Raw genomic sequence first — 25,551 nt, forward strand, 5'->3', positions numbered from 1 at the left:
TGAGACAGGAGAATTACTTGAATCTGGGAAGCAGAGGTTGTAGTGAGCCAAGATCACACCACTGCACTCCAGCCTGGGTGACAGAGTGAGACTTAGTGTCAAAAAAAAAATTAGCTGGGCATGGTGGCTTGTGCCTGTAGTCCCAGCTACTCAGGAGTCTGAGTGGGGAGGATGGCTTGAGTCTGGGAGGGCGAGGCTGCAGTGAGCTATGATTGCAGCCCTGCACTCCAGCCTGGGTGACCGAGCCAGATCCTATTTAAAAAAAAATGTACCAGTCCCTACCCACCCATTCATAACTTTATGTCCATTTCTTTTGTCTTCAAGCACTGGCAGCCTTTACTCATCTCTCCTTGCCTGATCTAGCATTTACATCTCGTTTGTGCCCATAGAGAAGTCACACACCAATGTGGGTTTTAGATGGAGAACACTTTCAACAGTGACACATGCATTATTTTGTGCTCGCACAGCCTGGCCTGGAGATGCAAAGACTGTGGAATCCAGAATCTGAATGGGAGGGTCAGATGAATGGGATGTTCTCACAGTGTCAGTGTCAGCCTTTCATCATGAGGCTGGGACCTCTGGTCGCTTGGCCCCAGGACCACACTCAAGGAAGTGCCTGTTCCTGCCACTGTGGCTGAGCAGGGTTCCTCTCTCTCTCCCTCCCTCTCTCTCTCTCTCTCTCTCTCTCTCTCTCTCTCTCTCTCTCTCTCTCTCTCTCTCTCTCTCTCTCTTTGAGATAAAGTCTCACTCTTTTGCCCAGGCTGGAGTGCAGTGGCGCACTCTTGGCTCACTTCAACCTCTGCCTCCCGGGTTCAAGCAATTCTCTCACCTCAGGCACCTGAGTAGCTGGGATTACAGGCACATGCCACCATGCCCAGCTAATTTTTGCATTTTAGTAGAAATAGAGTTTCGCCATGTTGGCCAGGCTGGTCTCAAACTCCTGACCTCATGCAATCTGCCCACTTTGGCCTCCCAAAGTGCTGGGATTACAAGTGCCCAAGCACTGACTCTGTTTATGCTTCTCTCAAGTGTGGTATGGGGCTGGCTGGGAGCCATTCTTCCTCTGTAAAGCACAGGCAGTTAATTGGTGGGCTCTGGGCAGAATCCAGCTCAAGGTTATATTTTGTTTGACCCACACAGGTTTCAAAGAGCAAATTAGTTGCCAATGTGTAAACATTAGGAGAGTTCACGGCTTCTCCTACAATATCCAGAAGTTCGTCCAGACAGTGCCCACATTCCCTGCTCCACCTGGACGGTGCCCACATTCTCTGCTCCGTCTACATGGTTTCCCCATTTCCTGCTCCATCCCGATGGTGCCCACATTCCCTGCTCCATCCCGACTGTGCCCACATTCCCTACTCCACCTAGATGGTTCCCCCATTCCCTGCTCCATCCTGACGGTGCCCACATTCTCTGCTCCATCTAGATGGTTTCCCCATTCCCTGCTCCATCCCGATGGTGCCCACATTCCCTGTTCCATCCCGACTGTGCCCACATTCCCTGCTCCACCTAGATGGTTCCCCCATTCCCTGCTCCATCCTGACGGTGCCCACATTCTCTGCTCCATCTAGATGGTTTCCCCATTCCCTGCTCCATCCCGACAGTGCCCACATTCCCCACTCCATCCAGACTGTGCCCACATTCCCTGCTCCATCTAGATGGTTTCCCCATTCCCTGCTCCATCCCGACGGTGCCCACATTCCCCGCTCCATCCAGACTGTGCCCACATTCCCTGCTCCATCCTGACTGTGCCCACATTCCCTGCTCCGTCCCAACTGTGCCCACATTTCCTGCTCTGTCCCGACTGTGCCCACAGCACAGCAGCCTCCCCTCTACAAGGCAAGAGGGTGCTACAGGTGGCCACTGTCTCCACTTAGGGCTTCGCTTGCTTTCTACCTGCAGGCATCAGGGGGACTCACACCTCTCTGCTCTGACCCGCTGTGTGTTGATGGCAGTTTCATTATCTACAGGCAATCATACTTTCCTTATTCCCAAGTCCGTGGGGCTGCCTCATCAGAGCATTGCAAGAATTGATAACCATCTTCTAGAAGTATCATAGTGATATTGTGAACACACATCACAGATCATGATAAATGGCTTTAATTTTTCAACAAAATCTCAATACTGCAAAAGCATTGTTGTCCTAGCTAATGAATGCATAGAGCATTGCCTGCAAAACAATCATTGAGATCCTATCTTTAAGAGCTTAGAACAGTACATGGTGCATACAAGGACTCTGTATGTGAAGCCAATTTTTAAAATATAGTAACAAGGGTCTGAAAAAATGTGTCTCGATTTGTCTTCCGCTTACTTTTCCCTCTCCTCCTTTAAAATGAAGAGGAAGGGGAGGGAGAAAGAGAAGTTTGTGAGTGAAGACAGGGGCCCTTTAAGGCCTGGGAAGACTAAAGCCACAGGGATCTCCCTCTGCCTTAAAAGGCACAGGAATCTTAGTGGGGAAAATGAAGTGGTGATAAAGAGCCAGTCCGTGTGCCTGGAATATCAAAGTCAGTGTGCATCAGGGATCACGCCGCGGGTCACGTGCACTCTGGGTCTCTCTCTGCAAACCTGCCTTGCCTTCAGTCTGGGAATATGCAGCTGCCTCAGACGGGTCTGGCTCGCACAGGGGCTGTGAGACGCACAAGGCATAGCTGGGCTGCCACTGGCCCATGAACCCTGGACACGGTAGGCAAGGTGTGGTGTCCATATGCATTATTCAGGTGGGGTGAAGACCACAGCTCTCACTGGATTTTCAAAGGACTTTGTGACCCAAAGGACCACTCATCTCAAGGACTGTGATAACTCAGGGGCTGAGCCATGCCTGTGTTTATTATATGAAACAAGGACTGGAACCTCATGAGACCATGCGGATCCATCAGAGGATGGTCAAAGATGCACGCATGCTGCTTTTCATTTATCTTAGGTGCAGGTTTTAAAACGTTGCGTGTCATTTAAATATTCCACACTCTTCAGGAATGCCCAGGCAGGTGAGCTTCCAGGATGTCGCTTTGCAGAGGACTCCAAAGCTACAGATGGCAGCTGGAGACCTTCTCAAGGCAGGTGGCAGAACAGAGGCCCTCTCTATCTGCTGGGGAAGTTCCTCCAGGTGCCCCACTGGTAGGCAGCATGGCTCTGTCTCTGAGAGGTGCTGTATAAGTTCCCTGTAGTATCCTGAGCTGGGTGGCCTCAACAGCAGATACTCACTGACTCACAGTTTTGAAGGCCGGAAGTTTGCATTCAAGCAGGGCCGTGCTTCCTCCGAAACCTGTGGGGGAGGAGCCTTCCTGGCCTCTTGCCAGCTTCTTGGGATGGGAATGAGCATCCATCCTTGACCTTCCCTGGTTTGCGGCCTCTGTCACGGCACGGTGTTCTCCCTATGTGTCTGTGTCCAAATTCCCCTCTTCTGATAAGGACTCCAGTCACTTTGGAAGAGGGCCCGCCCCAATGACCTCATCTCAACTAGATCATCTCAACTACATCATCTGCAAAGACCCTATTTCTCAACCAGGTCACATTGAAGGTACCTGTCTTTTTGGGAGGTTACAATTCAACTCACGAAACAACCCCATCACCTCAAAAGGACCTGCCACCCCAGTGCCATGCATTGCTCCCTGCCCATAGCCACTCCTTTCCCTGGCTCTTGGGGACTGGGGGCACCTCTCCCTACTCCGACAGTGACTGAGCACCTTCCCCTTGCTATGCATTCTGAAGAAGGCATTTTTTCCTCCTCCATCTTAGTCCTGTAGGAAGTGAGTTCTTTCTAGCTTGAGGGGTGTGTGTGTGTGTGTGTGTGTGTGTCTATGTATATGAGTGTATGTGTCTGTGTGTTTTTGGGGAGATGTGTGAAGGGTGTGTGCAAGGGAGGAGTAGGTGGCAGAAGGGCAGGAGGAGGATAGCAGCATAGGAGTGAGCACAGAAGTGACCAGGGCAGAATCGGTGTGTGCTTGTGACAAGTATGGAAATGTCATGCCTTTAGGTTCAGTCCTATAAAGTAGGTGTGTTAGTAAGGGCATTGATTCTGCTACAGATCAAAATAACAGTGGCCTAAGGAAGAGTGGAGTGGGTTTCTCTCTTCTGTACATCAGGCCTGTGGGTGGTAAGGAGGACCCTGCTCCATCACATCGCCAAGGCCCAGATGTGTGGTTCTTTGAGTGCCTGGTTAGTTTCCAGACTCAGAGCTGCACTCCACCACCTCCACGTCCAGCCACTGGGAAGCAGGACCAGGGAAGTAAAGGGCACGTCCTTTACTTTCCAAGAATTCCTCGACGTTGCTGTCTTCACTTCCATAGCTACGGGCCAGGGCTTAGTCACACAACCTCGCTAGCTGCAAGGGAGTCTGGAAGATGCAGCTTCTATTCTCAGAGGCCATGTCCTCAGGGATTCTGCTAAATTTCACAAGGCAGGGACAGCTATGGGGGAACAAGTGACAGTCTGTCACAGAAGAACGTGATTTTAGAAAAACAGTGAAACTGTCATTAATCCACCCCTCACCCCTTACAGTAGCAAAAAAGAAATCCAGTGGTACCCATTACAGTAAAGAGTATGAGAGGAATGTGATTAGAAAATCAGGTTGCCAGGCAGGATGTGTCCCGTGTTAGCCAGTGGTGGGGTTCATGGTGAAGGCTTCGTCTCGGGAAGGTGTGTGTTGGGTTGTTCTACAGCCAGCTGGTTTTCGACGACGTAGCATGCCCTGCAGCTCTCCAGGACCCGAGCCTGGACGTAGGCCTTGTCCTTCTCTTGCCAGCTATCAGACTCGATGTACACGTTGAACGGGTCATGAGAGTGCTCCAGCTTCTTGGAGCGGATGTAGCTCAGCATGATGCCCAGGGTGAAGAAGCCAAAGAAGCCCAGCACCATGAGGACGTAGAGGGCCTCCAGCTTGCTGTCATCGCGGCGGGGGGACCTGCGGGCCAGGCTCGACACGTTGCCTCCCTGCTGAACTGTCTCCTGCCACAGCTTGTTCAGAAAAGGCATCACCGCTGTGGTGTTGGACAGGATCATCCTGGGCATCAAGGTTCCCCTGCTGGAGCTTGAACTTCCCAGGAGCACCTCTTAAAAGAAAAACGCAACCCCAAATCAAAAAGTATGTATTGGCCAAAACCCACACATACGCACACACACGTACACAATTTTAAAATCTCAGGTGAGAGGGATAAGCTGACACGCTCCCCAGGCCATGGCGTGTGCCATCTGGGGTCTGTGCAATGCCTTCTCTTGATTGATGAATGGATACATTGATTCTCTTCTATTTCCATCCATCACCTCTATTCTCCACCCCTATAGGTGACCATCAGAATGAGCGTCTTTAATATGCATTGCTGCATGTTGCGGTTGTATGGGGTTGCATGTGTGCATTTTAGTTTATCTAAATGGTATCAAGTCAATCAGCTCATTCACTCTCCTTCCTTTTCCACACGACTGTGTTTTGTGGTTCACCTGTGTTGCTGGGTGTGTGCATTCCCTTACTTCCAATGGTTGCATACAACCCATGGCGAATACCCACTTCTTTTCTCTGACCTCTCTCCCAGAGATGAACACTGCGGTGGCTGCTAACTCCATAAACAAGAGGGGGACAAACATCCCTATCCTTGACCTCCTATGGACCTAAAAAAAAAATCACACATTTCGTACAACTAGTTCCTGGGGCCTTATGCATGACCAGTTAGATTGGGGAGACGCCAGGGCGCCCTTAAAGGTACTGTGCAATGGGGGCTCTATTTCACCACGGAGCATCTCTCTATGAGCACTTACATTCATTTGAATGAAATATCCACTCTGTCACACGGTGGACTTCGGAATGTCTAGGGAGATTTCACAGAGAGCTCCCCTTGAAGAGGCCAGTGCTGCAGCTTGTGCTGTTTTCCCTCCTTGCCCACACATACGCACATACATGTACACAATCTTAAAACCTCAGGTGAGGGGTGAGCCGACATGCTCCCTAGTCCCTGGTGTGTGCCGCCATGGGTCCATACAATGCCCTCTCTGGGTTGATCGATGGATATGTGGATTGCCTTTAATTTTCACTCACCATTTGCTGGCTATGCAGAAAGTGACACTTTCCCTATCATTTAATCTTGATATCACTGTCCCTGTATACTCTTAATGGGCCTGATAATTGGAAAAATTGTCTCCAAGTTGCTGTGAAATTCTGTCAGGGGTTTGGTGTGCTGTGGAAACCCCATCTAGGTGACCTTGAGATCATTGGTAAGCTAAAAAACAGGACTTATTCTTTTTTTTCTTTTTTCTTTTTGGTTTGAGCAAATGCCAGCCTCTACCCCCAGTTTCTGCTGGGAAACAGAAGCCCTGAGGCCAAGTCGTTGATATCACACTCCAGACTCAAGCTGGAGGGGACCACTCGGAGCTTATCACATGTAAGTGCTCCCACTCAATTCTTTCTTTCTCTGTTTTATTGAGACAGGGTCTCACTCTGTCTCCAGACTGAAGTGCAGTGGTGTGATCTCAGCTCACTGCAGCCTCCACCTCCTGGGCTCAGGTGATCCTCCTACCTCAGCCTCCAGAGAAGATGGAACTACAGGTATGCACCATCATGCCTGGAGAATTTTTGTATTTTTTGCAGAGGTGAGGTTGCCCTATGTTGCCAAGGCTGGTCTTGAACTCCTGGGCTTACAGGATCCACCCACCTCAGTCTCCCAAAGTGCTGGGATTACAGGCATGAGCCACCCCACTTGTCCCTTACTCACTTCTTAGGAGCTTAAATTAGCTGAGTAGAACACGGCCTGGAGGCACCCTCGGGATAACTGTTGTAACTAGAGGTGAAGGATGTGTTTGGGAAGACAGTTCATGGCCAAACACAAATCCCCAACACACGCTGGGACAGCTCTGTCTTTCCCAGCCAGGATGGGGACTGTGACATTGCACATCATCTTGTGTAGGACAAATAACCTCAGAAACCTGGCTCCTCTCCAGCTTAGACCTAGAGCCAATTCTTCATTGAATTGGCTTCACTGTAAAACATACGCTGAACCCAGCATCGGGTGAAGACATCTGGCACCTTTCCAGGGCCCTCTTCCTCTACCCACCTCTGCAGTGTGGCTGAGTCTCAGAGTTCTATCACCTGCTCTCTCCTCGTCCCACTCTCCTCTCTCCCAGGGTGACCGCACCTGCTCCAGTTCACCTGCATGGCCATGACCCAGGGCCCTCTTTAAGCTCCAGAGCCATGTGTCCAATGACCTGCTAAGGAGATGGTTCCCTTTGGCCATCCCCTGGCCAACCCCTCCCTGGGCTGTCAGAGACCGGCCCCTGCCTCAGTGGGCTGAGTGGCAACACCAATCACCCCAAAATCTGCATCACTGTCACTGATGACTGCAATCTCAACATGGCAGTCCCCATCTTGAAGGCCTTCCTTGCCTCCTCCCCACCTTCAAGGTGGAACTCCTGGTCTTCTGCAAGGAAGGCCCTAAATTTGAGAATCTCTGCATCCCTCTCCAATTTTGAATCTGCACAGACTCAAAAGCCTAGACACCAGGAGATGCCACGAACAATCTTTGATTCTCATTCATGTCAGATCTTTCTGCAAAGTAAAGGAGAGAGCCGCCATGGTCGGCCACAGGGATGCCAAGCCTAAACCCCAAAGCCTGAAATCCTTGGGCTGCAATTTCACTGCAATTGCCACTGTGTCCAGACCCTATGCCCTATGGTCCCTGCTGGCCCCAGAGCCTCCACATGCTGTGCATCTCCAGCTCACACTTGCACCTCCTTCTTGGCTCATGAAACTTCTCAGTGATGCCTACTCATGCTTAAAATTCAGCCCAGCTCTCACTCCTTCCTGAAGCCCGCTCTGATGTGTGGGGCTGGGCCAGCACTGTGCACACCATGACCCCGCTGACCTTGTCATGGTCAGGATCTCCAGGCCCCTTACCCCATCCCTGCACTGCCCACCTAGCCTGGTGCTGGGCACGCAGCAACACAGGAGCTGGCCATGAGTGCTTATTGAATAGATGCCACCAGAACTTAGTACCTTTTGACCAGTGGGGCTTGACTCTTTAAAACCTGCTTATTCTGATGAGCAGATGCCAATGAGCTGGCTCCAAAGCTTTAACTGACTCCCTTTTCCAGAAGGGCAGTCATCTCCCACCCTGAGCCACAGTCTCAGAAGGCAGGTGTGAGGAGCAGAAAGAGGTCAGTTTGATTGCCACCCCCGGTTTGATTCTAGCTTTGCTTTGCTACTTCCCGGCCACATGATCCTGGACAGGTTTCTTATTTGCTCAGTCAAGACTTTCTCTTTCCAAAGTAGTGGGAAACACCACTGACATCTGCGGGCTATTGAATCACTGATCAGGTGCGTAGAGTGGCTGACAACACGTGGCATGTGGCAGGTGCACACTCAGTGGTCCTGGGTAGGAGTTTATTTTTTTTTCTACCTCGTTAAGAAATTGCAGCCCAAGGATATGGGGCTTTGGGGTTTAGGTTTGGCGTCCCTGTGGCTGACCATGGTGGCTCTCTTCTTTACTTTGTGGAGAGATCAGATGTGAATGAGAATCAAGAATTGTTTGTGGCCTTTCCTGGTTTCTAGGCTTTTGAGTCTGTGCAGAGACATGTCAGGGGCTTAGCTGCCTGGGCTCAAGTGACTCAGGTACTTGTTCTTATACAAAACTAGCATTTAGCTCCCGTCTAATCACAGGGGTAGTGAGGAATTGTTTGGTAACAGTTCCAAACTACATGCTCAACCATTTCTTTTTAAATGACCTGAAACCACTTATGAATGCATAAAACCCTGCCCCAGAAAGCAGACAGACCTGGACCTGATACTATGATGTTATTTCCAAAAACCCAGAATGATCACAACTGGCAAATAATTCTGCCACCAATTACTGTTAGAGACCATGTGAGAACAGAATTATGAAAGGCAGCATTTCAAGATCCACATGTTAATTGGCTTAAGACTGATAAATACACACAGCAAATTAAATTAAGAATAATGTCCACAGTTAATTCATAATAGTGAGTTCACTGAGAAGGCTTGTTACTTTCAACCAAATGGACTTTTCTATGGTCAAAGAAGCAACTGGAAACACCTGCTTTGAAAACCTCCCAAGCCCAAACCATCCCCCACGTCATTCTAAAGCAGTGATGCTCGATCTTTAGAGTGCTTTAGGGTGACCTTGTTAAAGTACAGAATGCTGCTGTAATCCCAGCACTTTGGGAGGCTGAAACAGGTGGATGACTTGATGTCAGGAGTTCGAGACCAGCCTGGCCAACATGGTGAAACCCTGTCTCTACTAAAAATACAAAAATCAGCCGGGTGTGCTGGTGGGCACCTGTAGTCCCAGCTACTCGGGAGGCTGAGGCAGGAGAATCACTTGAACCCGGGAGGTGGAGGTTGCAGTGAGCTGAGATTGTGCCATTGCACTCCAGCCTGGGTGACAGAGCGAGATTCTGTCTAAACAAATGCAGATTGCTGGGCTCTACTTAAAGAGTTTCTGATTAGGTAGAGCTGGGGCAGGCCTGGGAATCTGCATTCCTAACACATTCCCACGTGGTGCTAATGCTGCTGGTCTGTAGGCGCTGCTTGGTGATCTCTTGGAATCACCGGGGGAGCTTTTAGAAAATTAGTTCCTAGATCTCACCTCCAGAGATTTTAATGTTACTGTTCTGGGTTCCTGCCTGACCTGGAGACTTTTCAGAAATCTCCCAAATGATGCTAATTTGTAGCCAAGATGGAGAACCACGGAGCTGTGGTCTGGGTCCCTGGGAAACTGAGCCATTGGCCTTTTGTGCTGCCGGGTACCTGGAGGAATTTTGCAAGAGTATAAACTATGATTTCTCTATTTTTCAAATCTTGTTTGTTTTTTATATTTTCCTTTTTGTTCTTGTTTGCCTCTGATACAGTCTGAAGAGAAATTGCAGAAAGAAACTCTCCAGTCTTCAGTGTAACCTCAGCTGTCCCCATTCTCATGCACGCTGATGCCTTCAATTACAATTCCCCTGTCGGAGCTTAGGTCAAGCGAATTAACTGCCTTTCAAATAACAACCCTATATTTTTAAAACAATTAAAAAAAACTTTACATGTAATTTATTGCATGTCTTTTGCTGAATGTCCTCCGTACTCCCAATGCCTGCAGGCTGGGTCACCGTGGTACTTCTGTGTAATGAGTCTCAGAATGAGTTTGCCAATGTCTTCTTAATAGTCAACGTGGTGTAAATGACACAGAGTCTGGGATCTGCATGTCATTTGGAAATTTATATCAGATTCTCTAGGTTCTGTTCTATTGTACATAATTCCAAAGCACCTACATGCCCTGTGGCTGCACGTTCAGACTGTTGGACTCCAACAGAGTGGGAGAGCAACTGATCCAACAATTTTAATTTACAGAAAACGAGCTCCTTAGAGGTGAGATGCTTGCCGAAAGTAATCTCTCCTATCAGAAATACATGTATGTCCTTGTATATGCTCTCACTTATATGTGGGAGCTGAACAATGAGAACACATGGACACAGGGAGGGGAACAACAGTCACTGGAGCCTGTTGGGTGGGGGGAAGGTGGGTGGGGAAGAGCATTAGGGAAAAGAGCTAATGCATGCTGGGCTTAATAGCTAGGTGATGGGTTGACAGGTGCCGCAAACCATCATGGCACATGTTTACGTATGTAACAAACCTGCACATCCAGCACATGTACCCTGAAACTTAAATAAATAAACAAAAACAAAAACAACCAACCAAAAATAGATCTAAAATGTAACCTCTTAGCTATTGCCTCACATTTGATTAGTATAGAAAAGAGCAATTCCCAGGACCTCGTACAGAAGAAACTGACCCTTTATTGAGGCTCAAAGCAGCTGAGGAACAGGCCGTCTTTATCAGGTCGCATTGGATCTATGCAAATGGAGGTTGGCTTCTTACCTAAACATGCCATCAGAAGGCATCCCTGCTCCTTTCCCCTCAGCTTTTTGTGGCTTGCTCAGTGATGAAAGGGATGAGGGAGACAGAAACGGTAGGGGCCAGGGATGTTTAACTCCAAACAAAGTCCATCTGATGCTCAGCCTGTGCTGAACATTCTCAAACCGTGGCCTTGTCTGGCCCAGAAAGTAGGAGTGGATTCTGGCCATTTCTGCTTCTGCCTGGGTGTGAGACATGAATGCTGCCCCTAATCAAGGGTAGCATAATTTTTGTTTTCTTAAAAGCTTAGACCCAGAGCTGCTGGTCTGCTGGAAATCATTCAGGACACAGAGCTCTGGGTAGCTGAGCTGAGTGAAGCACCAACGGGGGCTCCTGCACCCTGGCGTTCCGTTAGGCCCCCAGCCGAACCCAGGGGAGAAGAGGGCAGTGGGTGGCGCCTCGCTGCTCCTGGCACACACTACCCTTCTGACTTACCCCACGTGCTCTGGCTGTGTGGCCGGCCTATCAGCACTGATAACAGCCTGGAAGCTTTCCTAACAGAAGCTTTCCCAGCATGAGAAACTTTCTTTCTTTCCCTCCCTTCCTCCCTCCCTCCCTCCCTCCCTTCCTTCCTTCCTCCCTTCCTTCCTTCCTCTCTCTCTCTCCCTTCCTTTCTCTCTTCCTTCCTTCCTTTCTTTTTTTTATTCTTTCTTTCTTCTTTCTCTCTCTCTTTCTTTCTCCAAAGCTTTTATTTCTAAGACCATTTGTGGCCTCCCCATGCATAAGCTGGTCAGGCCGTAGACAGCAGCCTTCCCCAGTAAATACCGCAGGCTTGCTTCCAATATTGAGCCCTGTCCCACTGATTCTGCAGGGGAGATGTGTGGGGCATTTGCTCATGGGGAGGCCACAAATTTGTTCCCCTCGTCCCTGTGACCTCAGACTCCTTTTGAGTGTGTTTAAAAGGGAGGAGCTGCTCTTCAGGCCCCTGCCCTGAGCACGCCCCTCTCATTCTTTTATTATTATTAGCAAATCCTCCAGATCCTGATCTTTCTCACCCATTTATTGACTGAGTAAGGTTCTTGTGGCTGACTCCAAGCTTTCATCTAAAAGGAATAGATTCTAGGGGTGAGTAGGGGAGACAGAAATGTCAGAGTCAGAGCTCAGGAATCTGGGCTCCAGCCCCAGCTCAGTCCTAGATAAACCACACGACTCCTTAACTTACTTCCCTAGGTGACTGGGGGTAGCATCTTCATCAGGCCTGACAGCACTCCTTACACATTTCCTCAGAGCATCACATGTGTGATGACACGACCATTTGGCCTCATTTGTTTTAAGAAGCAGAATTAGGGTAAAAGCAATGATGGATAAGCTTCATTTTGGTGAATATGATCGTATTGAGTCAAGAATTCTGAGTCGGTTGTCTTTGGAAGCAACTGTCTATTGCTTTCATCTTTATCACAACACTGTGTCCAAATTCTGGGAACGGATTTACCTCCTAGCAGAAAAGAAGCCACCCAGACCCACCACATGCTTCCAGGCAGTTGGCTGGCTTTGTGTGGTCTTCTGTCCTTCCCCTCTTCCCAGAGTCCGTGGGCGCTAAAGTGGCCAGGGTCTCTCAAGAATCAGGATGAAACTGCGCAGAGGCCCAGAATCAGACTGTCCCCTCTGATCAGAAAAGTGTTTTCTGTCACCTCCCAGCGGGATGTGGGGTGTGGCTTGAGTCTGGTGCTTTTACTAGGAGCTTCCTGGACCTCTCTGCAGGTGATGGAGAGAGGGTTTGGGGTGCAAAGAATGGAAATATAAACACTGACTGGGAGTCAGGCCAGCGAGCTGGTGAGGAGACTCCATCAAACTCAACATGAAGACGTGGGCGAGTGTTTGAATGACAGCTGAAGTCACACATCAGGAGGGAAGGAAGGAATCTCATCTTCAGCAAATGAAATAAATCCAGGAGCCTCAGTTTCCTCACCTGAACAGTGGAAATGATGGAATCTACCCTCATTATATACTATATATAATTACACACACACACACAATGGGGTAAGCCTCATTTTGGTGAATATGATCTTACTGAGCCGAGAATTCTGAGTCAATCGTCCTCGGAAGCAACTGTCCATTGTTTTCATCTTTATCACAACACTATGTCTAATTTCTGGAAACATATTTACCTCATTGCAGAAAAGAAACCACCCAGGCCCACCAGATGCTTCCTGGAAGTTGGCTGGCTGTGCCTGGTCTTCTGTCCTCCCCCTCTCCGCAGAGTCAGGGGGCCCTAAGTGGCGAGGTGGTGAGGAGACTCGATCAAACTCTATGAAAACATCTGTGAGCATTTGGGGCATATGCCCCAGGTTTTTGTGCAGCATGGGATCAGCCCCCGACCTTACTGGCTCACTTTATTTTATTTTATTTTTGAGACCGAGTCTCGCTCTGTTGCCCAGGCTGGAGTGCAGTGGCACAACCTCAACTTACTACAACCTCCTCTGCCTCCTGGGTTCAAGCGATTTTCATGTCTCAGCTTCCCAAGTAGTTGGGTTTACAGGTGTGTGCCACCCTCCCAGCTAATTTTTGTATTTTTACTAGAGACACGGTTTCGCCATGTTGCCCAGGCTCAGCATATCTGGACTCAAGCCATTGGCCCACCGTGGCCTCCCAAAGTGCTGGGATTACAGGCATGAGCCACTGCGCCTGGCCTCTTGCGTTATGTTTGCTGTTCTCTCTACAGGTGAGGCATTCCCACCATATTCCCTTGTTAAAATTCTACTGGTCCTTCAAAAGCCAGCTCATATCCACACTGTGTCTGACTCTGATCCAGAATCTCTTCCCCTTCATTGGCCCCTCATACCTTGTCTATATGTCTCCTACGGTGCTGGCAATATTCTAACTTCTGAACATTTGTAGACCTGTCTGGGCATGTCCTCCCGGGAGCTCCCAAAGGACAGAGACCATCTTGCTCACCTTTGTCTCCACTCCGGTACCCAGAATATTCCAATAAGGTTTTCCTGAACTAAATGGGAATGCAAAGAATTAGATTCAAACCACTACAATGGGAAGGTGAGTGAATGGCCGATAACGTATACCACGCTCTGAAAATAGATTGTTTAGTAATCAAAGGAAGAACTCTTGGAATGTAGCATGTTTTTATATATTAAATTTCATATTACTTATTTATATTTATATTATTAATGTATTTTTGTTATTACTCATTTTGTATATTAAGATCTACAGTATTCTTATCTATGTATCTGCAACCCACTTTATTTCTAAAACACTTTCAGGCAGTCGGTGATTGTTAACAGTAGAGCACAATTTTCTTCCCTCCTTCCCCATTCCCCGTAACTCTACACCTTTTCTCTCCTCCTTTTCCAGAGTCTTTGTCACCTTCCAATATAATAAAGTTTTCTTAAGTATTATGTTGATTGTTCAATGTTTGTCTTTCCCACCAAAATGCAAGCTTTTGCAGGCCAGGATCTTTGCTTGGGTTGTTCTTCATTGCATCCCAAGCAGCTAGAACAGGGTCTGGCATATGGTAGGAGCACCATAAACATTCAGCGAATGCAGGCAGGCATGCATGAACACATGAATAATAAGTGTTCCATGCAACTACCAGAAAGACCGAAACCACACAGGAGCTGTCTCACCCTCAGAGATTTAAGATGACAGCAATGAGTCCCTCTGATGTCTTCTAAGTGAGCTTTATTTTCAAGACAATTTTCCAATAACCTGTCAAAAGCAGGTCCTACCTGAACATCTTGGCTATTTCCTTTGGATACAGAGAATATCTTCCTCCAAGGGATCCTCAGCTCACCTGATGATTGTGTGAAACTGGCCAGAGAAAGATCAGTTTTGCCTGGTCATTGAAAATCAGAGTCCCGGCGGAATTTAAGCAACTGGGTGAACTCAGCAAAGTCCCCACCACCTGGACCATAAATGATAGCTGTGGTTATTGACGAGGTACTTCCTTAATGGAGCTGGAAACTCCTTCTTAATCTGAATGTGGACTCAAATGAACTGTCAATTCTCATAGAGAATGGGAGGAATCCCGGAGGCAATGTATTGTGCAATAGATTGGGCACATGCATATGTCTCTGCTGCTTAGTCAACTTTCTTCTAAAGTTCCCCAGTTTTCCCATTACCGCAATCAAGATCAGATATCAGTAATGTTCTCCGCGTCCCATGCCCTTTCTGCAGGGAGATGCCAAGGCCCAAGAGCTGGTCCAAAAAAAAAATAATAATAAAAGAAAAAGAAAAAAGCTGAAGATATTTGAAACAAAGTGGGGACTCAGGTCCCTTGAGTGGTTTTGATTTTCTTTTTTGTTTGAAACTTGCATGTAGGTGTTTTCCAAATATTCCACAAGAATGTCTATAACTTAATAATGGAGGAATGTTTTCTTTGTTCTATGTTGGTGAGATGCTTTCCTACGCGTTTGTTGTATAAGTAGTGAGAGCGGCAGAAGGAAAGGAGGGGAGAGGCTGGACATCCTATCCTGTCCCCGACTCTGGGGGTCGCGGCGCTTCTAGCCTGGAGCGCGCCGGCTGCGCGTCCAGAGACGCAGGTTCCAGGAGCCCCCCGCCCAGGGTCGCCGGACTAGGCCACCCGCGACCCGGAAGAGGGCCGCGGAGGTGGGAACCCCTGACTTACCTGGGTCTGAGATGCCGAGAGAACCGGGTGTGGAGCGGAGTGCGCGCCTGCCGAGCGCTGAGGCCACCGACAGCCCAGCCCCGGGGTGGCACCCTCTGAGCGCCTGAGCGCTGCGCTGGGGGGCGGGCGGGGCCTCCCGGGGCCTCCCGGAGCCGCCACGCGTCCCGCCCCACTCCACCCATCCCCACGGCCCAGCCCAGGGTCCCCCGGGACCACCCCTCACCAGCCCCGGATCTCCCTGGTCCTCCGCACCCTGCACTCCAGACCAACGCCGCCGCGCGCGGGAAAGCGCTTTGGATCTTGCTGGAGAAGCTCAGGGCCGGCAGAAGGTCTGCGTTAGGATCCCGAAAGCCGACGGGCCGACAGACCCACCTACCTTCCGGCAAAAGTTTGAGGCTACCAGGGAAGAAACCACTGCAGCCCGGAGAAAGGCCCACTGGGAAACGCCCCACCCTCGGACGCGCGGGCCTTCAAACATCTCCGAACATAATCACTCCAAAACCGCTTAATCTCCGCCCCCACTGCTCTTTTTAGCCTCATCCCGCACCCCAGCTTCGGCCACACCCTTATTTGGCAAACATTTATTAAGTACCTACTTACTGAGTGTGCAGCCCTGAGCCGGGGGTGCAGCTGTGGGCCAGACAGGAGGGGACCCAGAGCGGTAGACAGTCGCTGGAGGCACCCAAAGCCTTGGCGCGCACTCTAAGGTCCTGCGGACCTTTCCGTCTTTCCGTCCTTCTCCAGGGAGCAAACCGTGCAATGACCCAGGTGACTTCCCGACAAATTTCATAGCTATTGCTCACCAGCCTGGCAGACAAGAATGAGAAGGGGCAGTCCCCAAAAGACAATCCCATGAACCTTCTGGGGAATGACGTCCAAGCTCCAGGATCCTGCTCCGCAGGTGGGTCGCAGAGGCAGGTTACTGACCTAGGGCTAGAAGACATTCTCTAGGGTCACTGCCCCCCATGGTCTTCCTCGGCAGGTCACTTGTCCCTGGGCCTCGACCTCGGCGTTCTCATGCGGACGAGGGTGATTGGAGGCTCTCCGAGGAGGGCACCGACATGTCTGTGACAGGCAGAACCAGGATTGCCCTGCAACGTGGGGGCAAAATGAACCCAGACAGCCAGGTTGGAAGGGCCTGAAATGTTCATAGCCTGTGACATGAAATTGCACTGTGTGAGATCTATTCTGTGGAAAGGATCAGAGCTGTAGAAAAAGCCTTATGCATGTAAAAGTTCTTTTTGTTTTTACTTACAATAACTAGAATCTAAACATCTAAAAATTGAAAAATAGGTAAATTATAGTACATATTATTCTACATAGTAGAATATTATATGCAGTCCTTAAAATAATGTTTACAAATAGTTTATAACAACATGCGGCCAGGTGCAGTGGCTCATGCCTGTAATCCCAGCGTTTTGGGAGGACAAGGCAGGTGGGTCACTTGAGGTCAAGAGTTCAAGAGCAGCCTGACCGACTTGACGAAACCCGTCTCTATAAAAAACACAAAAATTTAGCTGGGCGTGGTGGTAGGCACCTGTAATCTCTACTTGGGAGGCTGAGGCAAGAGAATAACTTGAACCCAGGAAGCAGAGATTGCAGTGAGCTGAGGTCATGCCATTGCAGTCCAGCCTGGGCAACAAGAGCCAAACTCTGGCTCAAAGCAAACAAACAAAAAACTAACGGGGAGATCTTTATGTTATCATGTTAGGTGAAAAATACAAATACAAAAAACAAAATCCCCACAAAACTTAAGGCCCTAAATTGTAAATATTGGATGCCAGGTGTTATTTCTATGAGGAAGCACACCACCATGTTAACATTGTCTATTAATGGTAGGTCTCCCAGGGATTTAATATATTCTTTATGCTACTCTATGTTTTCCTTCCTTTTTTTGTTTTGCAACAACTCAGTCCATTCTCACATTGTTATAAAGAACTGCCTGAAACTGGGTAATTTACAAAGGAAAGAGGTTTAATTGATGCACAGTTCAGCATGACGGAGGAGGTCTCAGGAATTTACAATCATGGCTGAAGGGGGACCAAACATGTCCTTCTTCACATGGCGGCAGGAGAGAGACGTGCAGAGCAAAGCGGAAGGAAAAGCCGCTTTCGAAAACATTAGATCTTGTGAGAACTCACTCACTGTCATGAGAACAGAATGGAAGAACAGCCTCCATGACCCAATCACTTCCCAGTGATTGGATCACTTCCCAATCAGTTCCGAACACATGGGGATTACAATTTGGATTACAATTCAAGATAAGATTTGGGTGGGGATGCAGCCAAACCATATCAAACTCCATGTATTTTAATATTTAAGAAAAATTACATAAACTTTATCTGAAAATTCCCTGGATTCTTCTCCTCCAGGTCATGCTGTACATTTGCAGTATCCTCCTGCCTACCTCTCCAAATGGATAATGGATTGAAGCAAAATGTTTGTCCCACCAAGCTTTGATGTGTAACCCTTTTAGTAACAATTTGTAGACCAGGTAAACATGTGTGGAGCAGCCCAGATCAGCTGCAGGGAGCATTATTCCCGTCAGAGTGAAGGACAATGCCTGCCCACCTGTCACCTGGTTATTGTGAAGACAGTATGAATGGAAGCTCTGTCAGAAAGTAAAGACTTAGGTAAGTGATGGATGGTGTTTTTATGTCTCCTCTTCTTCCTCTCTATCCCATGTATGATGAATTATTTTATTGCAATGATGCTGTGGTTGTCATTTTCTATTTGAAATGATAAGACATGATTACAGATGAGAAAGAGTATTTTGTGATCCTTGATGAACTTGAAATGGTTTCCTCTTTTTCTCTTTTTCCTTCTTCTTCCTTCTCCCTTCATTCTTTCATGCTTGCCTCTTTCTGTCTTATAGGTATGACTGATCTTGAAATAATGATGATAACAGAACCATAGTCCACATAGTCCTTGGTTCACTCTGTCTTTATTTCTCTCTCTTCCTCTCCCTTTCTTCCTGGTCCCTTTGCTAGAGGGGTGGTGAGCATGGCTCCCTGCCCCCTCAGTGGGTTTATCTTCATTTTTCATGAGCTCTCACTTCAGTGCATGTGACATCAAAGCCAAAGCTCCAGCCACTTCTCATCCTTTCTTAGAAAAATCTCAAGTCTTAACTTGAAACTTGGATGCCCTGCTTTTGCTCCTAACTCTGCTCAGGGGGTAGTAAAGGAAGAAGGGCTCAGCCTGTCACCAGAAAGGACAGACCTGCAGTGGAGCCTGCTGAGGATGCAAGGTCATGTGGACAGTTCTTTACTCTTCCCTCTGGCTACCCTTCAGTTGGTATCCAGATGCTCCTGTGTTCTCCTGGGGACATTCCTTGCCCTTTGGCCCCTTTTGTTGACTTTTTTTCCCCTTAGACAACGTCTAACTCTGCTGCCTAGGCTGGAGTGCAGTGGCGCAATCATAGCTCACTGCCACCTCGAACTCCTGGCTTAAGAGATCTTCCCAGCTCAGCCTCTTGAGTAGCTGGAACTACAGTTGTGCACCACCATGCTTTGGCTAATTTAAACTTTCTTTTTTTTTTATAAATGGGAGTCTCAGGCTTGCTTGAACTTCTGACCTCCAGTGATCCTCCTGCCTTGGCTTCCCAAAGTGTTGGGGTTACAGGCGTGACCACTGTGCCTTGCCCCTTGTTGCTTTTTTACTCCTTTATCCTGCGGTTTCTACTATCCGCAGGGACAACTCTTATTACCCTGGGGCTTCTGGATCTTCAGCAAGACACACCCCTAAAGGTAAACAATCTTTCTTCCCCCCCCTCTTTTTTTTTTTGAGACAGAGTCTCACTTTGTCAACAGGCTGGAGTGCAGTGGCGCAATCTCAGCTCACTGCAACCTCCGCCTCCTGGGTTCAAGTGATTCTCCTGCCTCAGCTTCCCAAGTAGCTAGGACTACAGGCATGTGCCACCACGCCCAGCTGATTTTTGTATTTTTAGTAGAAACGGGGTTTCACCATCTTGGCCAGGATGGTCTCGATATCTTGACCTCGTGATCCACCCACCTTGGCCTCCCAAAGAGCTGAGATTACAGTTGCCTGGCTGGCAACAATCTTTCCTAAGCAGCAGCAGAGCTTAAACTGAGTGTCACGGTATGCTGAAAGCATAATATTTCCTCCCCATGAGAAAGTCCAAGGTAAACAATGGCCCTGAAGTCCCCATTCTGTCCCACTAGTGGGGCACAGAATAATGAGAGACCCCACACAGCTACCGGCTCTGTCACTGCCCCCCCCAGCTCTATCCCCTGCCCACACGGGTGGCTTAACACATCCATGTCTTCTGAGAGTCATTGGTTGCTCTCTTCTGTTTCCCTCCTTTGACCAACATTTCCCTGTCTGATTTCCTTCGTCATAGGTGGTCTGTGTCAGTTTCCTTCCAGGACTCTTTTTGCCTGGGAATGAGTGCTACATGCGAGAAACCTCTCTCCCAAGCATTGCGTGTGGCCTCCTGGCATTCTCCTAAGACCTCCTAGAGGATTGTTCTGGTTCCAGAAAGAAACCACCCACAACCTGTTTGGAGCCCTGCAGGCTGTTCCAGCTCACCGACTTCGTTCCCTACTCCTCTGCCCTCTAGCAGAGCTTCTAGACCAGCACCCAAGCTGCCTCTGTTCTCTGTGCATGACTCACCTTTCCCCCTTCCAGCCTCTTCTTCGTGGGTCCAGCCTGTTTCCAGCTTTACACAGCACAGGCTGACGCCTGCCTCTGACTGGGGCCCAGGACTTTTTCAAACCTCAGCTCCCCATCAAAGATCTAAGAATGGGCACCTCTGACCAGCTCTGAGCCTCTAGCCATAGGGCTGTTTGTTTACTTTAATTTTGAATTCACTTTTAAGATTTAAAAATGGAGAGCTCTCATATGCAACAAAATTCAGGGGACATGGAAATGTCACGCCCACTTTTGGAAGAGTAGCCAACTGGCAGAAACTGATGTGGATGCAAATCAGAGTTTACCCCAGGCCCTGCTAATCCACATTCTCCTCCGCAAGGACCCTCAGCAGGTTCCCGTGCCTGCTCTGTTCCAGGATCGGCTTTCTGCAAAGCCCCTTACCCAGCTGTTTCTTCCCTCGGCATACCTGAGAACTCCTTTCCTCATGGAATTGCTTTGACCGTGCTGATTAGTTGTGTTGCAAGTGTTTTTTGGCTATGTCAGATGTGTATGTTCTGTTATCATTTTAGAACAATAGTTATTAATCTTTTCAGATTCTTGGGAGTACGAGGAAAAGTATGGCTCTCCTCCACCATCCTGCCCCCACCCATCCCGATGCACACATATGCAATATTTGATCTACAGTTCAAGAGTTCTCTAGACGCCTGATATGCTAGGCCATTTGTGGCTGCCACATTAGGAACCCCTGATTTAGAGGAAGGACTTTTTTCCACTAGACAAAGTCAACTGCATAATAGTCAATTTCATAGGTCTCTACTGGGTACTGTGCCCCAAAAATGCCACTGAATCCTGCCTGACTGGTGGATAGCAAGACTGTCCATTAACATGGTCACCTAGGCTGCCTCTGCCCAGGTCTTGGGGTCACTGGCACTAATTCACAGCACCCTCAAGTCACCCAGGGAAGACGAGACGTGGTTGACTGTAGACCCACAGGTTTGGGCATTACAGCTGCCCTTGCAGTTAACCAGCAACCACAACCTTCACATTGGTATGAAAAGAGCACAAATCCAATTAAGAAAGCTTTTCCAGAAGAAATAACAGTGTTCCGACCCCCTCTATCACTCTCCACCCCGTTTTTGTCCCTGAATAATGCTCTGCTGATAGGAACATGGATAAATTAATTACAGTCTGGAATGTTATTCATGGGTAGGAAAGAACACTAAATCTACTCTCACAATATTTGACATTTAAAGATAAACATTGCCTTTATGGCTTTTTTAAACCTCAGTCAGTCTAGTTTATGCAGACATAGGTAAATCCTTTTAAATGCTGTGGATTTTGTAAATCACAAAGGTAACAATATGCTGGGTGTTGTACCAGGAGATGCAGGAATGAGATTAGCATCTCTTTATTTCCTCGCGTATTTGCTATTATTTTGGTGTACCTCCAATTCCCGATAACATAGAAGCACTGTTGTGTTGAAGTCCCTGAAATGGAAGGACATTGGTAACCCTGAATTTGAAACTACCACAGGAAGCCTTCGTGGGAATGTGTGTGAAGGTCACTTTCTAGAAACATGACTGTCCACAGTCATTGCCGTGGTTTCTGTGTCATTTCAACCAGAACCTTAGGCCTGGAAGTCTGGATGGATGTGGGTTGGCATGGTTCTCTACGGGCATTAAACAAATAAATGAATACAACACAGGTGGTGTCTGGCATGCCTCAAAGAAGGATGAGAGGAAACAAATTCAAATGAAGTCTTTAGAAAAGCAAATTTCAAAAAAAAGGCTTAAGTATAAAATATTTTGATGACAACCATGATTTTCAACTTAAATCCTTATTCTAAGCAGTGGTCTAATCTGAACTTACACCTTTTTCTTACAATTTTTCTCAAGACTTTGATATCTAGTCAGTTCAATTCAGTATTTACTGAGTCCCTACATGGATAGGGTATAGGGCACAAATCAAATGAACGTCCAAAATTGCCCACCATGAAGGACAGAGCTAAAATACCTAACGCCCCTCTTCTCACCAACACACTCCCCACCCACATCTCCAAAGACTTGCCAGCAGAAGTGATCTCTCCCTGCTGGACAGATGTATAGACTTCAACGGCATCAGGGTGGCCCCGCTGGCCACTGCCTTGGGACCCACATTGCTCTTAGAACTATTCCTCTCTCCTCATTCCTGAAGCCCCCACCAAAGCTCACCTGGATCAACTTTTCCCAGGAATCTGACAAGCAGGCTGATCTCCTGACCCAGTCAGACCCTCTTCCATCTTTCCTTGGGTGGTCCATTTTCTACTTCATTTTCCACCTCATATATTGGCCATTGATGACCACATCAGCTCTTCTATGCTGTAAGTCCCCAAGGAACAAGTTCTATCAAATGATTAGCCTTTCAGTTCTCTACTGTGACCAGAAAGTTGCCTGGTACGTAAAAAGTGGTTCACAGATATTTCTCATGTAGATAACTGGTTACTCATCTATCTATGATTTTGGGGATCCCCCACTTCCTGGACTTATTGTAGACCACATTGTATCACCTGGTGGTGCCCGAGCACAACAGAACTAAGTGAACATTTCATCAGTCTAATTGAATTCAGTGGAATGGTGGGGCCTGGAAATTTGGACTAGGAAGGTAAGCGGGAGGCATAAGTGTGAATGACAATATCTAAATTAAAATCTGCTGTCATGACAGAAGATCAGACCTTTTCTCCTCTAATTTGTCCTTCTAGAATACAAGATGCCCAAAGAATCATAAGCAATGGGTAACCAGGCAAAGGAATTATCTTTGACAAATACCATGATTGCTCAGTGTCCCATTTCTCTTGGCAGCAAGGCAGACTCAAAGGCTAAACTGAGACGGGGGTCTGCAGTCAGGCATGGGGCTAGGGCTCTGTAGTTAGCCACCCATCCACTAAACCCGAGCTGAGGTACTTTGAGATCTTTATTTCTTGTTTTTCTCATTTGTCGCTCAGATGAGAAGAATGCCTGCTCTTTTGACTCAATGTCAGTGTGACAAAGTAAAATAGCTTCTTTAAAGCTGTGCAATAAGGCAGTGAATTGAAAATAAGAAAGGTATGGAAGAACATTCTGGGCAAGACAGCTCAATGAATTCATGCTTTGATCCATCTTTCGGCTCTGAATACAAAGGCATGTCAGGTAGGTATAAAAATAGAAAGCTAAAAAGAGATGTCTGGCTCAGCAGAAGCAGAAGAGACACTGCCAGAAGCCTCTGACCTACTGGGCCCTTTGTCTCAAATCAGCAGGGAGTTTGGCCTCTGCTGGGCAAGCCCAAGATGCCCCATCCAAGATGGCAGACAGGAACCAAGTACTTGCTTTAAGTCAGGAACTAGGGTGGGGCCCTGAAAGAAAGAAATAGTGCCTCACTGCTGCCTAGGGCCCAAGGTTTTAGAAAAATAAGGTTGAGGGGCCAAGATGGCCAATTTGAAGCAGCTGCAGTCCACAGCTCTCAGGGAAAGGAGTGAAAGCAACTTCAGCTAAAATATCCAGATTCTCACACTGGGACTGCCTAGGCAGGGAAAATGCCTCTTAGCTGGGAAAATGGCCCACCCAAGAGCAGCACAGAGCCAAAGGAACCCCCAGCCCCAGCAAAGGGAAGTGGTGAGTGATTGTGTGACACAGCCCGGGAAACCATGCTTCTCCCATGGATCTTTACAACCTGCAGATTGGGAGATCCCTTCATGAGCCCACACCAGGGCCTTGGGTCTGATACACAGAGTTGTGCAGAGTCGTGGCAGAGAGGCCACTTAGGCACACACAAAGACCCAGGAGTTTTACATACTCCAGCCCAAGGAATCTCAGCAAGGCGGGAGTTCCATTCATATATTTCTGCTAGTAAGGGGGCTGAATCCAGGGAGCCAAAAAGCATTGTTCTGCAGGGCCCACTTACACAGCACCTCACAAGTTAAGGCTCACTGGCTTGGAATTCTTGCCAGCCAGTGGTGACAGGCTGGAGTCTGCCTGAGATGGACCAAGCTCCTGTGGGTAGAGGCAGACACCACCTCTGCAGTTTGGTTGACTCAGCCATTCTAGTCTGCCAGTTCTGGGGAGTCCAGATGGTCTGGACAAGGAGGAATCTCCCAAAACGCAGCACAGCTGCTGTGCCAGATCATGGCCAGACTGCTTCTTTAAGGGGGACCCCGATCCAATCCTCCTCGTTGCATGGGGCTTCCCTATGGGAATTTCAACAGCTCCAGCAAGGGTTATATGGGCAAAAATCTCTGCTCTCTCCTGGGACGGAATCTCCCCAGGGAAGGGGTGGTGGATGTCTCTGGTTCAGTCGACTTAGTCTTTCCAGCCTGCTGGCTCTGGATGAGGAATGAGGAAAGGGCCCCTCAATGTAGCACACCTGCTACACCTGCTCTACCAAAAAGCAGCCAGACTGCTTCTTTAAGTGGGTCCTTGATCCCATTCCTCCTGACTGGGTGAGCCCTCCCAACAGGGGTCTCCAGATACCTCCCACAGGAGCAATCAGGCAGGCAACATGTCAGCACATCCCTGAAATGGAGCTCACAGAAAAAGGAGCAGACTGCTGTCCTTCTGTTTTGCAGATGTCACTGGTGATACTTCCAGGTATGAGAAAAACCAAGGCAACTAAGGTCTAGAGCAGATCCTGAGGAAACCACAGCAGCCCCATGGAAGAGTGACCTGACTGATGAAAGAAAAACAAACAAAGAGAAAGCACCACCATCAATGTCAACAAAGAAACCCCTTCAAAGATGAGCAATCTTGAAGATCGAAGACTGATGAACCCACAAAGATCAGAATCAGTACGAAAACGCTGGAAACTCAAATAACCAGAGTGCCTCTTCTCCTCCAAATGACTGCAACACCTCTCCAGCAAAAGCGCAGAACTGAGCTGAGGCTGAGATGGTTGAAATGAGAGAAGTAGGCTTCAGAAGTGGGTAACAATGAACTTTGCTGAGCTAACGGAGCATTTTGTAACCCAATGCAAAGAGGCTAAGAATCATGATAGAACAAAGAGGAACTGATAACCAGAATAGCCAGTTTAGAGAGGAATATAATTGACCTGGTGGGGCTGAAAAACGAGAACTTTATGATGGAATCATAAGTATCAATAGTGAAAAAGACCAAGCAAAGGAAAGAATTGCAGAACTTGAAGACTATCATTCTGAAATAAGAGAGGCAGACAAGAATAGAGAATAAAAGAATGGAAAGGAACAAACAAAACCTCTGAGAAATACAGGATTATGTAAAAAGACTGAATTAGCCGTAGGGCTAATTAGGCTACCTGGAAGAGACAGGGAGAATGGAACCAAGGTGGAAAACATACTTCAGGATACCATCCAGGAGGACTTCCCAACCTAGCAAGACAGGCCAACATTCAAATTCAGGAAGGGCAGAGAACCCCAGTAAGGTACTCCATGAGAAGATCAACCCCAAGATACATAATCATCAGATTCTCCAAGATCAAAATGAAA

General features: G+C 48.1%; 1 protein-coding gene and 1 non-coding gene across 5 annotated transcripts; both read right to left on the bottom strand.

Moving 5' to 3' along the window:
- Positions 1-2,084: 2,084 nt before the first annotated feature.
- KCNE1 (potassium voltage-gated channel subfamily E regulatory subunit 1) lies at positions 2,085-22,370 on the bottom strand. 4 transcript variants are annotated; one of them, XM_078358745.1, is made up of 4 exons: positions 22,295-22,370; positions 16,401-16,564; positions 16,074-16,280; positions 2,085-5,048 (listed from the first exon to the last, which is right to left on the bottom strand). In XM_078358745.1, exons 3-4 carry the CDS (start codon positions 16,261-16,263, stop codon positions 4,609-4,611), a joined length of 630 nt encoding a protein of 209 aa, XP_078214871.1. In that variant the 5' UTR covers positions 16,264-16,280; positions 16,401-16,564; positions 22,295-22,370; the 3' UTR covers positions 2,085-4,608. The 4 variants fall into 4 exon arrangements, with proteins under 4 accessions (XP_078214871.1, XP_078214872.1, XP_035138920.1 ...); XM_078358746.1 differs by lacking the exons at positions 16,074-16,280; positions 16,401-16,564; XM_035283029.3 differs by lacking the exons at positions 16,074-16,280; positions 16,401-16,564; positions 22,295-22,370 and adding an exon at positions 15,850-15,976.
- On the bottom strand, positions 11,711-11,837 carry LOC118150007 (small nucleolar RNA SNORA11). Its single transcript, XR_004737776.1, has one exon. It is a non-coding gene; the product is annotated as a small nucleolar RNA SNORA11 (small nucleolar RNA).
- Positions 22,371-25,551: the final 3,181 nt, after the last annotated feature.

The sequence above is a fragment of the Callithrix jacchus genome, chromosome 21, assembly GCF_049354715.1.
Source record: "Callithrix jacchus isolate 240 chromosome 21, calJac240_pri, whole genome shotgun sequence".
Classification (NCBI taxonomy): domain Eukaryota; kingdom Metazoa; phylum Chordata; class Mammalia; order Primates; family Cebidae; genus Callithrix; species Callithrix jacchus.